This window comes from Scophthalmus maximus, chromosome 4 (genome assembly GCF_022379125.1).
Source record: "Scophthalmus maximus strain ysfricsl-2021 chromosome 4, ASM2237912v1, whole genome shotgun sequence".
Lineage (NCBI taxonomy): Eukaryota > Metazoa > Chordata > Actinopteri > Pleuronectiformes > Scophthalmidae > Scophthalmus > Scophthalmus maximus.
In genome coordinates this window covers 7,669,247-7,685,286 of record NC_061518.1, presented here as the reverse complement: position 1 = coordinate 7,685,286, position 16,040 = coordinate 7,669,247, and the positions used below count along the sequence as shown (strand labels likewise).

Sequence of the window (16,040 nt, the reverse complement as noted above, 5' to 3'; positions counted from 1 at the left end):
CATACAAACAGCGGCTGGCCGCTGGCTGCCGCCACAAACAGTGGCAGCTGCAGCCGCAGGTGAGTGGCCGCTGTGGCTGCCATCGGATAAGCCACAGCGAGCCGCCTGCGGACACTCTGCGCTGGCTGCCCCCCCCCCCCCCCTCGCTCTCTCTCCCTCTCTCTAAAGAATCACAATAGCGAACATGCACTCAGGAAATGATATGCAAGTGTTTACCCTGTTTCCATTGCAATATACGCTGTAGAGCTTTTACTCAAATTCTGTGCAGTATGACTTTTTGTGTGGCTGAATTATTTTAAACTCTCAATTCTCGGATAACAACTTCTACAACTACAACCTGTGCGGCGATGAGTGCGTCCGCAGGGACGGGTGTGTTCGTGCTCTCCCTCAGTTCCATCCCCAGCTGTTATTTGTTCAATTCCCTCATTTACAGCAACAACAGGTGAGTGAGAGCAGGCCTATAAACGTTTGATGGTCATTAAACTGAAAATGCTGTCATCACCAGTGGAGCAGTAACCATGATCATGAAAGTTGAAAGTTTTCAATCTTCTTTCTTACATCGCATGTAGTTCTGACGCTTTCGTCTTCGCTGGGTGTGCAGCAGTCTTAATCCTGGCGATTTCAGCACGTTTTATGTTCAAGAAGAAGGCTCCTGCAGATCCTCTCTTCTATGGTAGGAAATGGATTTTTTTTTGCAGTCTTTTGGGAGGGGGGAATATTTACAAATATATTACAAAACAAAAATTGTATTCATACTTAGCCATGAGTTGGGAATCATAAAGATCCATTTGACTTTGGATCTATCTTCATATTCATGGTCTTTAGAAGTTATTGTATGAGTGTGTGGTGTTTTATGAGATTTGTAGTTCCCAGGCTCAGGAGCCAGTAAACTTAACCGTGTTTGCTCTCATTTAGTCACATAATCAATATGTAAATAGAATAAATGCACGCATCTGTCTGTGCAGTGTATGCTGTATATGCATTCCTCAGCGTGGTGAATCTGATCATTGGGCTGGAGCAGGACAACATCATCGATGGATTTGTGACATTTTACCTCAAAGAGGCAAGTGTTGTGCCGCGTGTCCTGGTTTGTAAATGACCCGTGTGGTTCACCACACATTCTTTAGTGACAAATCTGCACTGTGTTCCAGGCAGATCCACACATTAACACAGCACACGGGCACATGATCTCCTATTGGGATGGCTGGGTGCACTATCTCATGTATCTGCTCATGATTGCTGCCATTACTTGGGGGTGAGTGCTGCTTAGTCCATAATACCACAGCTGCATCACTAAATATGAGAAAATATGCGTCACATTTTCACGAATACTGTATTGAAGTTTATACAATATTATTTGTTAAGTTAAATGTCCCCATATTCATGCAAAGTAAAAAAAAGAGGAAGTGTTTTCTATCAGTTAGAACACTTCAGGTAAAGTGTTGTAATCTGTGACTCAATCCGTCAATCTGCCTGAGTTTCTCCAGGTTCAGTGTGTTCATCTGGCCTTGACAACGGCAGTGTTTTGTGGTTTGCACAGGGACAGTTACAGAACCATCGGACTCTACTGGGTGGGATCTTTTCTCATGCGTGCCATAGTCTACATTCTTGGGAATGCTGTGGGTAAGCGCACTAAAAATAATGGGATGCATTGGGTGGCCCATGTAGCCCCTGCACACTTCCCCTGAGAATACTACAAAGGTTATGATTTAGCTTTTTTTGACTAGACTACAAATGAAACAGATGCACATTTCACTGCAAATACAGCTACATTTAGTGATCTGTTATGTGTTATTCCCACAATGAGATATAACCTTGTTCTGCCCTCTCTCAGGAAAATATGGGTCACAAGTTGGTCCTCTCTTCCTCCTCCATATGTTGTATATCTCAGTGTCTGTCTGGGCCTGTTTCCGCATCTTCAGCCAGCCTTCCACACAGGACGCTCAGGTGACAGTAAGTCGTGATCAAAATTCCCAGTTTTTACAACAAAAATATATTAAAGTTTCCTCTATATATGAGAAAATGCAAAGTGTGCAGCACAGTTTTGAAAGACGAGATGTCACAATTTGAACGTAAGTGTAGATAAATTATGTTTTGACATTTCAATTGTTAACTGTCAAAGTAAAGTATTCACCAAAAGTACTGCGGAGCTGCTCTGTATTCATCTTTAATAAGAGAAAGAGAGAAAATGTTTTGGCATTTGTGACATTTGTTTAAGTTAGCAAGAAATGGTTGCTACATTACAAGTTATTGGTCCGAGATATTGGTCCTCATAAACATAAAGGGGTTGCATGTCTTTGAACAAGACTATTTCAGTCACCCACCCACCTTTGAAAACATGGGGGTGATTTCCAGTCCATTACATTGCGATAAGTCTTGGCTGTGACAGCACAGCTTGAAAATCTAAATGTTGCTCTCTTCCTGTCAGAACATCCAGGAGGCTCCAAGAAGAAGTTTACTCCGCAGACCTCTGGACTTACTGTTCATTATCTACCTCATCCCTGCTTTTGGTTTCTGTGTCTTAAGAGGCCTGGTGAGAAACCTTAAGATAATCAACTGCCCAAGGCACACAATCCTTTTTTATGTAGAGTGCCTCTCTACTTCAGGCTGTCTGTATTTTAGGTTGCCCTGGACTGTTCCAGCAAATGTTGTCAAGACTACACACAGCTGTATGAACCTTACCTGAAAGACCCCTCCGCCTATCCCAAAGTCCAGGTAACTCAGTGTCGTCGAACGTGCCAGAACTCCACACTAACCTTGTGATGACACTAATCTCTGAAGCAGTGAACTGTATCGATGTTTGTCAGATGCTGGTGAACATGCTGTACTCCGGCCCATACTACATCATTACTCTCTATGGGCTGTTGGTCCCAGGATGTGAGTGGATGCCAGACCTGACTCTAGTTCACTCGGGAGCACTGGCACAGGTACGTACTGCTGGTTATTCCTAAGCGAGACAGGTCTACTATGACCCACGCCCACAGTGTGTTCCTCAATCCATCAGTCAAGTGTGAAAACATCTCTTTTTGTGTGAGGACCGACTCCAGAAGTTGTTGTGTTTTTTATTTTCTACAGCCATACAAAGGTTCCAGCAAAAAAGAATGCTGGGCAAAATATTTTCTTTTCCCATATGACATCATGGTTCCTGGTAGATTAGGTAGAGAGGAAACCTGGGTAAGTCAATGCTGCTCCCTAACATTCTCCTCTATGTGGTAGTTGGTCTCTGTATAGGTTCTTCTACTCTGCAGTCAAACAGCAATGTCTCTGCATGAGCAGATATGGGTCTGAATCAGCAGCATAGACAATATTAACATCTAAAGATGGAATATCTGTGGTGGGAGCAGCTTGTGTGTCGATCACATCCACGGCACAAAGTAAGTATTGTGTTTGAGCTGCAGGCTGGCACGTCACTCACCGGAGGGAAAAGGGCAGAAGCTGACTTCAGACCAGGAGGAATGGTGGTATTCACTTAAATGTCAGCTGTTGTGGCAAGGCTATAAATAGGAAGGCTGGTGTTCCGACAGCCGTGGTTACTATGAGTCATGTGTCTCTTTTCAGTGATTAGGAAAAAAAATATGAAAACATAAATGGCAGGTGTCTAATAGATTGAAAAGTATTTCAAGGATGAGAAGCAATACCAGAATTTGTCAAGGTTTCATAGGTCTCTAGTCCATAAAAGAGTAATCCGTCATAAAAATGATCACATAAACTTGTTATTCTTTTATTTATCCCTGTGTATGAACTGTTTAATATAGACAATGTGATTTCTTGTCAAGATATTTCAAACATTGTTACTCTTTTACTTTCAGGGGATTTCTTTTCAGTTTCACAGTTTTGCGAAGTGTGGTTTCAGTTGACCAGAATGCAATGTGGCTACATGACATGACAGTTTAAACTAGAAGGGTGCTCAGACAACACGTACTGCTTTATCACCGAATTCAATTTAAAAAAAAAAATCATTGGATCACAATCATTACCCTTATGAGCAAGTGTTGTGAGAACACAATGATAATGTATGTGAAGGTTTTAATCATATTCCAATTTCCTCTCTCTGTGCTTTACTTTATACTTCACAGGCCCAGTTCTCTCATATCGGTGCGTCTCTTCACACACGGACACCGTTCTCCTACAGAGTGCCTGCTGACAGCCAGCTGGTCTTCTTGCTGATCAATGTCCTGTACGCTCTGGTGCCTCAGGCTCTGTGCTACCGCTGCTGCACCAGGCCTGCCTTCTTCCTGAGGCCAACGCCAGAGAAGAAAAGGGACTGACACTTGGGGGGGGCTGATGCCAGGGATGTCAAGGATGGCTTAATAAAAGGCTTAACTACTTGCAAAGTACTGTAGCTCTGTTTTTGCAATCATTAGCAGTTGCTATTTTGGGAAAATGAGCTGGCAACTCTCACCTGTAACCTTAATGAATGCTAAGTGTGCGGGATTGGAAACATAATACTCAGTTGACGGCAGAGTTTCCAGAGTCATCTGGTATTCATGTTCCACTGCTTGAAATACATTTTGAAAACATAAAATGTGTTTGTGTTTAAAGCACCTGCAAGCACAGAAAGACACACAGGACAGATAAAAGACCTACTGTATGGGATTCAAACTACTTGACAATACGGTTTTTTTGTTTTTTTTTAAATGAAAGTGTTTTTGTTACAAAAACTGCCTCATTGTTCACACTGGGGTGTCTGAGCAGTAACTTTTAGACAAATAAAGAAATCGTATTAGTACATGTGCTAGTCTGTGTGATTCATAATTACTAAATAGAAATGTATATAGATATTCAACCGTTTAATGTCTGTTCCTGTCATTTTAACAAAAGACTTGTAAAATGTAAAGGTCCCGGTCACACTGAAAGAATATGATCATTTTTGATGCAGTTCCCACAGATTATTATTTCGTTTATTTATACAAACGACGGGAAACTTTTATGGAATCTATCCATGATAAGATAAACAAACTAATTACGTTCTGGTGATCTATACACGGGGAGTTAAATCTCGAACCGGAAGTGATTCATCTTAACTCCACCTCTTCCTGTGCCGGTCATGATCAAAACAACTCCGTGTTCAGCTAGCTAAAGTTCACAACAACCAACTGAAAAAAACATTTCTCCTATCACGTGGACAAACTACATCCACTTCCGACACAGCTCGTCCACCCGGGGGACATTTGTACTAATGTTGTTTTGAGCCGAACGCTAATGAGGAGAAGCAACGGACTAAAACAACACGTCGTCGTGCTAACTAGCTAGCCATCGTTAGCAGTGATGGCAGCGTCGATGCCTCCACTGCTCTCTGCTCCTGTGTTGAGGTATGTGTCTCTGTCTCTCTTCAGATTCAACCAACTAATAATAATTACTAATGTTCTTAAAGAGATGAGACGCTGCTACACACAAAAAACTATAGTTTCTTTATTGGTATAACGAGTCTTCAATGTTGTTTCCTTAGCAACCGCTTAGCACTGAAAACATATTCATCATTTTTGGACCATATTGCTGAGTGTACATGTGTATGTCACATTTAAAGATTGATCAATGATAATTTGATTGACAGAAAAATAATCGGCAACTATAATTTTTTATGATAAACCATTGAAGTTGTAGTCTGAGCGAAAAAAATCTATCAATCTTCAATGGGTTTCGTGGTCGTCTATGATAGTAAGTTGGATTAATTGTGTCTGTATTTCTATTATTAGTAGTAGTATTACTATATACTACTTTATATTGGTGTTTTGCATGTGAAACGATTGGCTGGATACAGTCAACAAGCAGCAGAGGAAAAATTTTCAGTTATCTTTTTTTTCATTTTAGTCAAAAACAACGCAGAGCTGCTCAGAGGAAAGAGAGAAGAAAACGGAAACGTCAAGCTCTCGCCCAGGCCAGAGACAGTGGTACGGAGATGCTGTCAGACCAGTGTCGTTGTCAAACATGTTGTGCTCCCATCTCTCATCAACATTTGTCAGGTTAATAACAACGTTTGTCCCGATTCTAGGTTTAAAGAATGGAGGAAGCTGTACACATGAAGAAGAAGAAGAAATTAACGATGAAGATGATGAGGATAATGATATTGCTGAACAGGAAAGGTTGGTCGTCACTAATGTTACTCTGTTGTCCTGCAGCTACACATTCAGTTGACAACACAGACAACTTGATTGCTCAGGCTTTATTCATCTTTGCTGTGCTTGATTTTTGTCTGAACGTGTTTGTTTAAAGACTGCGGCTACACGAAGAGTGGTTGGAAAGAGAGAGGCTCGCTCAGGAGGAATTCCGGCTGAGGTTTGAGAAGGAGGAAGCTGCGAGGAAAAGAAAAGAGGAGGAGGAGGTAATCTACTTAATCACAGAGAGAGACATGTGCAATTTAACTTCACACTGATGATGTACTGTAGGGGGTCGCTGATTCTGGAGTTTATTACTGATGGGGGATTTCTGGTGAGGGCACAGAGAGACTACGCTTTGTTTTAGTAAAACTAAAAAGCTTTACTTAAAGAGTAATTCTAGAGATATTCTACTGTGATTTTCAGGAAAATAATCTGCATCACTCAGCCAATAGATAAAGAAAGGTAAAGTTCCAGAAATGGTTAATATCTAACTCTGTGATTAAATTTCTACATTTAAAAAATAATAAACAGCAAATTATTACAACAGATAGTGAGATGTTACTCCCAAACTGTATGATAATGGCAGCCTGACACAGGGGATTACTGTCATCAGTTGGGGCTGGTTACTCTGGTAATTTAACCCGTTAATTTCATATAGAATTTAAATATTCACTGGTCTTTTTTTTTGTTCACAGCAAATGATAAAGGAGGAATGGGAGGCCCAGCAGAGGCGAGAACAAGAAGAAAAAGAGCAGAAACAGAAGCAGAAACGAGACAAAGAGGTGAAACGGGCCCCGGGAGGATAGAAACAAAAAGAAATATATCCTCTTCTACTTTATCATGAAGATTGATATTTGTCCATCAAAAAGTGAAGATCACAACATTTAACTGTCAAACATATTTCACCATGAGTGTTTCTTTTGTGAATTGTATTTTTATTTTGTGAAAGATTTAAACATTTTTCCTTGACTGATTAGCACAAGCAACCATCCTCCTCCTTAACTTACCCTTACAGCACCTTCAGCTCTCACAGCCAGGATGTATCTTTTACTTCGTGTGACACAATCGTCTGTGAAATTTCTTTTTACCTGATTTCAGAAAAACCTTCCTCTTAAATGCTGTTTCTGTTTTGTGCCCATGAGTCCGTGTGAACGTGGTCTTAACCCACAGAAACAGACATGCTGCAGATTGTTGACCTCTATACATGTTCACCAGCCGTGTCTTTACACCATTTGTAGGAGGCTGTTCAGAAAATGTTGGATGAAGCTGAAAATCAGGTACAAACACACATGAATATGATCACTCCGATAACCATATTTGACCCCACATTCATATGATATGTGGGTATAATGCTGTAAGAATAAATGTTTCTTTTACTAAAATAAATATTTCCAGGGTTTCTCAAAGTAGTATTTTAATTAGAAAATAGTTCTATTACATTAGACATAGAATACCTATGTCTAATGTGATAGAACTATTTTCATGTCCAGTAAAACTTGAGACCTAAACAATGGGAAGTGTTGAAGCCATCATGGCTATAGAAAAAAATCTTTATAGAGCCGCAGCAGATATGTTTTATAATTTTTTGTTTGATGATAACCAACAAGAACACTCACCAGAAATGTCAAAGATATGTTTGCACTAATATCAAATAGTGTATCTTAGATAGTTATCCTTCCAGAGAGCCTGTACAGTTTTGTTCTTCAAAAATGTGCTGGTCAGTTCACATCGACACGTGGCAATTCTTTAATAACCAAATTTAAGAGATTTTCCTCACAAATGTGTTTAAAACCAATATATTATATATTTTTTAGAATTGTTAAATATCAGTAAAGTTATTTTCCCTCACCTGTGCATTGATCATATTTACCTTTGCCACTGTACTAGAACACCGCTCGGCCGGATCACAAAATGTACAGGAAAAATGTGTTATTAAGAGTCCATGGGCTTCGGATTTTGTCTTTGACCATGTTAAAGTCTACAAGCTAAGAGCTACAAGAAATGTATTATTTGCACAAGCTCTCGCTCAAGTTTAAAGTCAAACTATAAAAGTACTTTTTTGTCGGTGTTCTCACTTGTAGCTAGACAACGGAGGACCGTGGATGAATCCTGAGGCTCCAGTGACAGAGAACTTTGGAACAGAGCGCGACGTAGCCAACTGTCCGTTCTTCCTTAAGACTGGAGCATGTCGATTTGGAGATAGGTGCTTGCTTGACGAGTCTTACTGCATTAAATTCATCAATCTGCTGTTTGACTGTTGTTTGAATCTATATAAAGACAAATGTTCCCCTGTATCTTTATATAATATCCTCTCTGCTGTTTCTATGGGTCCAGATGTTCCCGGAAGCATGTTTATCCCACTGCCAGCCCGACTCTCATGATCCGTGGTATGTTTACCACGTTCGGCATGGAGGAGTCACGGCGCGACGATTACGACATCGATGCCTATTTGGAACACAGCGAGGAGGAGCTGCACGAGTCCTTCCTTGACTTTTACCATGACGTGCTGCCAGAGTTCAAGAGTGTCGGCAGAGTGGTGCAGTTCAAGGTGAGCTGAGATCAGGACAAACTTGTGCCTCTTTATATTCAAAATAATAAGAAATCATAGTCGGAATGAAACAGAGACTTGTGCAAAGCAGACACTGGAAGTCTAAAGCATTTACTTTTTTTTTAATGAAATACTAATAATAAAGGCAAAAGTTTGGGCACCATACTAAGTCATTCATATCTGTCTGATGAAGGGGTATTTACCTCTTTTGACGTCATAAATCAACGAAATCAAGCAAATATTGTTTGCTGGAACCTTTTTAAACAACCTTGACCTGCATGGCATGATTTCAGAGTAAGATGTCAGGAATTTACAAACCAGCCTCAAACTGCACTGCTAGTGTGCTGATACAGATGATCAGATTATTACCATGAAAATGTCCTCTTTTTAAAAACTTTTTATTAATACCTCTTCTCTTTTTTAGGTCAGCTGCAATTATGAACCACACCTGAGAGGCAATGTTTACATTCAATTTGACACGTAAGTTGTCACAATATTGTGATGTTTAAAAAAACTGAACTCTACGATGTACTAACTCTCTCTTTTTTTCTGCCCAGAGAGGAGCAATGTAAAGAAGCCTTCATAAAGTTCAATGGCAGGTGGTATGCAAGCCGGCAGCTTCATTGTGAAATATGTCCTGTTACGCGGTGGAAAAATGCTATTTGTGGTGAGTAACTTATATACACTGATGAGATTTAAAAAAAAAAAAAAATTACTGCAGAGGTACAAGATTGAAGAAGTTCAGTGTATTAACTGTCTTGGTCGCGTTTGTTTTTTTCGTGTCTCAGGATTGTTCGACAGACGGAAATGCCCCAAAGGGAAGCACTGCAACTTCTTGCACGTATATCGAAACCCAGGCAATGAATTCTGGGAGGCCGACAGAGACCTGCACATGTCACCGGACCGCAGCGTCAGGGGGAGTCGCAGAGATGGGTGGCACTCGGAGCGATACGGAGACAGGTCGTGGAGGCAGCAACGCGGCAGCAGAAGCCCACCGCGATCGGAGAGATCCCACAGCAGGCGAGAGGACAACAGGCGGAGGAGCAGGAGTCGAGAGAGGAGGGACTCCCACCAGGATAGGGAAGACAATTGGTCGTCCAGGTCCAGACACACTGACAGGAGGAGAGATAGCTCTCTGAGAAGTAGAAGCAGAAGTAGAGACAGAGTGAGGAGCAGAAGTAGGGACAGATTGAGGAACAGAAGTAGAGACAGAGAGCAAGACAGGCTGAGAAACAGAAGTCGAGATAAAGAGAGGGAGCACAAGTATAGGGATAGAAGTGAAGAGAGAGACAGTAAAGACAAAGATGACGATAACCATAGAGAGCTGAGAACAAGGTCAAGAAGCACAAGCGCGGAGAGGGAAAGAAACAAACACAGCAGGGAAAGGAGCCCCAAGAGACCAGGTAAAAGTAAGAAAAAACCTAACGATGACGCCAGCACACACCCTCGCCACAAACACGCTAAAAAGAGCAAGAAGAAGAGCAAGAAGAAGCACAAAAAGAAAAGCCATCTGCCCAAAGGGACCACCTCATCAGGAGAGTCAGAAAAGGAGAAAGAGTCTGAGGAAGAGACGGAGAACCGTTCTGCCACGAGTCCCAGTGGACAGAGAAATGAAACTGAGACAATTCCGAAAAACGGTGACGTAGATGTGAGTGTCTGCTCTGAGAGGTGTAGTCCTGAGGTGAAGAGGGACCAATCTGAAACAGAAGTACCAATGAGCCCAATGGAAACAGTGTCATGAATGTCTACTTCACTTTGGTAAAAAAATATTTGTTTGTGCAGCGACATGTAAATATTTAGCTCTGGCTTTAATGGGGCAGTAAGCGATTTTGAAGAAAGCTTATTTCTGTCTGTTGTGATTTTACTGCCTGGGGGAGTCCAACGCATTCACCACTAGGCCAAACCTGCGGAGTCGTAGTGACACCCACTAGCATGTTTGTTAAGATGTCAACAGGTGATGTCTACAAACTGCACTCGCAGTGTTGTTTGGTGCGGTCCGTATCCTTTTTAGTTTTTTCGATTTCCAAATAATTCGATTTTCTTTCCGGCGCACACATAAAAGCGACAGCTAACGGACGGTTAGGAAATACTTGCTGATTGTTACAAAACGTGTATTGCTTCAGAATCGCCTACTGCCCCTTTAACTGGACTTGTGGTACTACTGTTTGTGATTTGTTTCCAAGTAAAAACAATATCAAACAAAAGATCAACACAAGGTTTCCTTCTGAATACATTTATTGGTAATAACTTTCAAATATTAGAAAGAAATGGTGGCAAATGTAGTTGGCAGTGTTTAATACAAAAGTAATTGATTTCTTATGCACAACTCAAAAGAGGAACTTCAATGATTGCTCATGACTGGAACGCCTTGTGGTTTTGAGTGCGGATGAAAAATAAACTGGATTGCCAGATTGCATCTATTCATAGCTTGTTTTCCTGCATCTTTCTGACGAGTGAACAAGCTGACTGATGAATTTTAATGATCTAACCTGAGATGTGCAGTTCATCATCCCATGTCCCTAAAACCCAGGATACACTTGTCTGTAAATGGACTGGAATAATTATATAATACTGGTACACTTAGGACAAATAACCCAAACATCCTGCCACCCCAAATATCCCTTTTCTGCCACGTTGGCCTTCCATAGACACCATTGAGGAGGAGAAAAACACAGTGTTCTTTGGTCATATGCTCGTCTTAAAGAGTAAACCAAATTATCATTATACATAAAATAGTTTTTCTTGTTTTTGGTCACTATGCTATTCTGACCTAAGACTAAGGGAGACCTGCTAAAGATTTATCTTCAGAAACTGTGACAAACTTCAATCTTAAACAAAAGCCACAAAATGAACATGACATTATGCAAAACAGCTGGTAAAGGTAAACATGCAGTCTTGAAAAGGACATCTTCGGGAGAGGAATCACCAAAACAAAACTTGTACAAACCTGATACTGATTGCGGGTAATTGTTTTTAATGTCACTTGTCTGCTGGGCTGAACTCACCCATGTAGAAGTGATTGTTAACACTGTCAGAGATTCCCACGATAGCACTCGCCCCAGTTGGTAAATGTCTCGTGATATTACCATTACGTTTGAGCCACAGAGCTGAGCAATAGATCTTTCAAAAAATAAATTGTCAATGATAATTTAAAGAACCCATTTCACAAGACGTGTAAAATATTCTAATCTTATATCCCATTTTTACATTTTCCTAATTTAAACAAAGATGACATGTCTCATTACTCATTACTTTTTTCATGCACTGAACAGAATTTTTTTTAAAATTGCTGTAGGTTTTGTTAAACGAGTATTCATTCTTTCATGAATCAGACGCTGAGCCCTGTGACCTGAATGGTAACACAAGAAAAAAAACAACTGCAGCTACAACAGCACCCAAAAAGTTCTCAAAGCCAAACAGCACAAACAACCCTTCGATCGGCGATGATGGATGATCATGAAATGATGCTGGAGATTTCATGCGGTTGCTACATTGTTCTCTGTGGTGTTTCTAAGAAGTTACGGGGAACTGACGCATGAAACTAGCATTGCAGGATACGGCGAGGGAACTTGCACATAAAGACACACAGTTGGCACCACATTGAAAGGACATTACAGGATAGTACAGTACAGAGCAATACAGCACATAGATGGTGATTATATACATACGACACTGACACAGCGAACAGGAGGAGACTGGGGAGAGTCGTGGAGGTTGCCAGATTGACATTGGAAGAAAGAACAGTGAGGCGATGGTTTATGTCAGCCCAATTTCCTCTAAAACGCTCCGTGGTGCTTCGGCCTCCTGCAGACGAAGAAAACAAAGGGTTTGTTGTTGTTGTGCTGTCAGTTTGTTCATCGCTCACACATTCTGTTGTTGACTCATGACGGCATGTTGCTAAATGTCTGACAGGAGCAGGAGCACTTTCCAGTGAGCTAAACCTTTCACATGCCTGTTCAGTCATGCTGTTGTAACAATAGTGATGCTTTTACTTTGCTAAAAATAAATCACTGTGCACCGATTCTGTCGACTGACTAGAGCTGGGCAGCAATGCAAACGTGCAGGAGTGCAGTGCTCTGGCAAAAAGGGGGAGAGAGCGGCATTAATCAAGCACCGCAGGCTTAAAATGAAAGAGGCGGCTGCAGTTGCAGAGGGCTGCATGGTGAAAAGAAAAACAACATCTGAGTTCTACTCTTCTCAACATAAGTGACCCTCAGAGAAATTATTTCTCAATTTGCATAAAGTTAGAGCTGGAACCCAGCAACAGAAAATTGAGTTTGATAATTGATTAGTTGTTTGAATTACTATTTTTAAGCAAATATGCCATTAATGTCCTCGGTTCAGCCTCTAAAAATGAAAAGCTTTGCTGCTTTTCTTTGTCTGAAATGAAAAGTAAAATTAATATCTTAGTGCTGTTGTTTGAGCAGAACAACTTTTTTTAAGACATCAAATTTGGCACCAGAAACTTGTGAATAAAATTACATTTTACAGACCAAAGTATCAAATCGATTAATCCAGGAAATCATTGGCAGGTTAACTGCCAGTGAAAAGTAATAATTGGTCGCCACCCTAACCCCAGGTGATGTTCAACTTTCTGCTGATGAAGAACTGTGTGTACCTCCTGCAGCAGGTCGGCCTGCTCGATGGCCTTCAGCACGTTCTTCTTGGACGTCTCCTGAGCCTCACCGCCCAGCAGGAACTCATCCAGGATGAAGTAGGCCTTCTCAAAGTTGAAGATAATATCCAGCTCACACACCTGTGAGGTCACGACACCACAAAGAGCAGCAGATCAGATGAGATACGGTCCTGACTAAAAAACCTTGGATTCTTCCAATCCACCCCCCCCCCCCCAAAGTGATCAATAAACATGTTACATGAGCGACATTCAAGAAACTCACACTGCCAAAATATTTGTCCAGCAGCTCCACATATCTATGGATGATCTCCAGGGTGATCAGCTCATTGTCCTGATCCTCTACAGCACAGCAGAAATACAGACTTGCGTATCTGCAACACAAAGAAAGCAACAGATCAATAATAAGGCAAATTAAAATAAAGTAAAATGACCCATCATATATCATTACAAATATCTAGGGTACCCAGACCAGTACAATGCATACCATACAAATTAACTGAACACGGACCAATGATTAAGAGACGACAACCCCCCACCCACAAAAAAATGTAAGAATCGAACACTACAATGCAACACACAGATACAACATAAATCCGCAAATATGCATGTAAACTAGAATACATCAAATAGAATGATTACACATTTGGTTTAAGTCGACTGATTGAAATTATCAAAACTAATCATCTTGTCAAGTAACTTTCATAACCAGTCACAGATCAGTGGAATAACACTGGAAAAAAAAACTAAGATTCAAACTTGTGTTTGAAGACTTACTCAGGTGACAAGAAAAAGAAAAATCAAAAAGTAAAATGGATCTCTGCTGCAAATGTGTACATGTATTTAATGTATGTACACTCACTTGTTAGTTCACAGGGAGAACCTTTAAAAAAACGAAAACAGTCCTACAATAATAAATTCTACCTTCACGTAGGCTATGATGTTCAGTTTCAGTTGAAACTGTGTTAAAGATGTGTTGATTCAACTGTACAGTTGTACAAAGAGGAAATAACAGTATCCTGTGTCAACATAACCAGGTGCAAGCTCAACGGCACCCAGAGGGATGATCACACACCTGAGTCAACAAAAGCCAAACATTACAAAACATGACGGTATGATTTATTACAGAGCTAAAGTCTTAGACTGGGACTAGCTCGACACTCCCCCTGTGGCAGAAAGCTGCAGTCCATCAGGACCAAAACCTCACCAAGCTACAAAAAACAGTTTCTTTCCCTGCACGGGTGACCTTTGTAAACAAAGGTGAGAGACCCCCAATGTCAGTGACATTTTATGTAAAATAGATTATGTTTATTTTCTTGATTCAAGTTCTATATATATTTGGTTGTATTTGTGTTTTCTTTTTATTTATACAGTAATTTATAATAAAGTTTATGGTTAAACTAAAATATCAAGCCTCAGTTACATTTCTTTGTCATTAAGGTTTGATAAGGAAATCTAAGGAATCATTGACAGATTTAAATATATATATCGGCCAATGTGTCAGTATCTGGAATCTTGTACTCTCTAATATTGGCATTGGCCCCCAAGAATCCATATCGGTTGGGTTGTAGTACTTTTTAAATTTGCACCAAAAACACAGAAGCAAATCCTTGTGTGTGAAAACCTACTTAATCAATAAACACCACTCTGATTTGATTCTGTGGGTGGGACTGTGCGTGTACCACCACAGCCCAATACTTCCCACATCCTCTTGTTCGCCCACCTCTTGTACACAATCTTGAGGTCCCTCCACTCCAAGAAGCTGCACATCTTGGGCTTCCTGGCCAGGATGGTTTGCACCAGGTCCCTGGAGATCTTCTTCCTCTCCTTGTCCGACAGAGGCACGTACCATTTCTGCAGGCGCAGCTTTCCCTGCCGGCTGAACAACAGCATGAACTGCATCTGAGGGAGGAGGGGGGAGGATACATTAAACGACGAAAGTGTTGACGAATCAGCTGACTTGTCACAGTTATTTCCATGAAATTCACGAAAAGAAAGTTTATTCCGTGCATTTAATGAAATAACAATAAATAAATAAAAACACTAGCTCACACACCTTATTGACGGTGACAACACGACTTCGCCATGTGACCACATTTTATTTTACATTGGGTAAATGTCACGTCCACTAGGGTTTTGACGAAAGTTTCCTTAGCTTGTGTTAGCTAACGTGGCTAAATGGCCACATATTGACATCAACAACACGGTATCATTTGCGCCCCCTCCCCTGCTGCGACGCCACGGCAGATACGATGAGGAAACTCTTTACCTTCACACCGAGCCTCGGATTCCGTCACTCGGTCCACGGGCAACTCGAGTTAAAAAAATCAAGCGAAACACATGAGCCGAAGGGAGCGGACAGATGTGTGTTTCCGTGGGTTAGCTTTCTCCTCCACCTTGATGCTAATGAAGCTAACGGATGGTTGGTTGCTGGTGAGACAACGATTGAGAATGCGGCGCTGTGATTGGCCAGAGAGTCGCGGTGGTGGGATATGATTGGCTTAAAGATTCCGTTATTCGTTATGTTATGCCTAGCACCTAGCTATGGCCTCTTGTGGCTGTTGATCTGGTCGTTTTCATTTCTCATTCATTTTCTAATAATAATAATAATAATAATAATCTGAAAGAAAGAGACTCCTTTGTGTTACCTAGAGACAGAGGAGAGGATATCTTTGTGTAGATAAATGTAGAAACACTCTGGTACAATGAAAAGTCCCACATTCAAAGAATTTTACAAAGAATATTAAACAAAATATACTTA

General features: G+C 40.9%; 3 protein-coding genes across 4 annotated transcripts; 2 read left to right on the top strand and 1 right to left on the bottom strand.

Annotated features, from left to right (window-relative positions):
- The first annotated feature begins 131 nt into the window (after positions 1-131).
- Positions 132-4,731, top strand: LOC118302505 (transmembrane 6 superfamily member 1). 2 transcript variants are annotated; one of them, XM_035628692.2, is made up of 11 exons: positions 132-442; positions 570-673; positions 966-1,063; positions 1,152-1,255; positions 1,541-1,623; positions 1,835-1,953; positions 2,429-2,533; positions 2,623-2,715; positions 2,808-2,927; positions 3,076-3,174; positions 4,077-4,731. In XM_035628692.2, exons 1-11 carry the CDS (start codon positions 348-350, stop codon positions 4,266-4,268), a joined length of 1,212 nt encoding a protein of 403 aa, XP_035484585.1. In that variant the 5' UTR covers positions 132-347; the 3' UTR covers positions 4,269-4,731. The 2 variants fall into 2 exon arrangements, with proteins under 2 accessions (XP_035484585.1, XP_035484587.1); XM_035628694.2 differs by lacking the exon at positions 3,076-3,174 and having other exon boundaries at positions 139-442.
- A 294-nt stretch (positions 4,732-5,025) lies between these two features.
- zrsr2 (zinc finger (CCCH type), RNA-binding motif and serine/arginine rich 2) lies at positions 5,026-11,066 on the top strand. Its single transcript, XM_035627793.2, has 11 exons — positions 5,026-5,312; positions 5,812-5,891; positions 5,993-6,083; positions 6,214-6,322; positions 6,794-6,880; positions 7,337-7,375; positions 8,180-8,301; positions 8,433-8,646; positions 9,071-9,126; positions 9,204-9,313; positions 9,435-11,066. The coding sequence occupies exons 1-11, from the start codon at positions 5,269-5,271 to the stop codon at positions 10,385-10,387; spliced, it is 1,905 nt and encodes a 634-aa protein (XP_035483686.1). The 5' UTR covers positions 5,026-5,268; the 3' UTR covers positions 10,388-11,066.
- On the bottom strand, positions 10,864-15,710 carry LOC118302023 (AP-1 complex subunit sigma-2). Its single transcript, XM_035627794.2, has 5 exons — positions 15,549-15,710; positions 15,003-15,181; positions 13,545-13,653; positions 13,265-13,402; positions 10,864-12,450 (listed from the first exon to the last, which is right to left on the bottom strand). The coding sequence occupies exons 2-5, from the start codon at positions 15,179-15,181 to the stop codon at positions 12,403-12,405; spliced, it is 474 nt and encodes a 157-aa protein (XP_035483687.1). The 5' UTR covers positions 15,549-15,710; the 3' UTR covers positions 10,864-12,402.
- Positions 15,711-16,040: the final 330 nt, after the last annotated feature.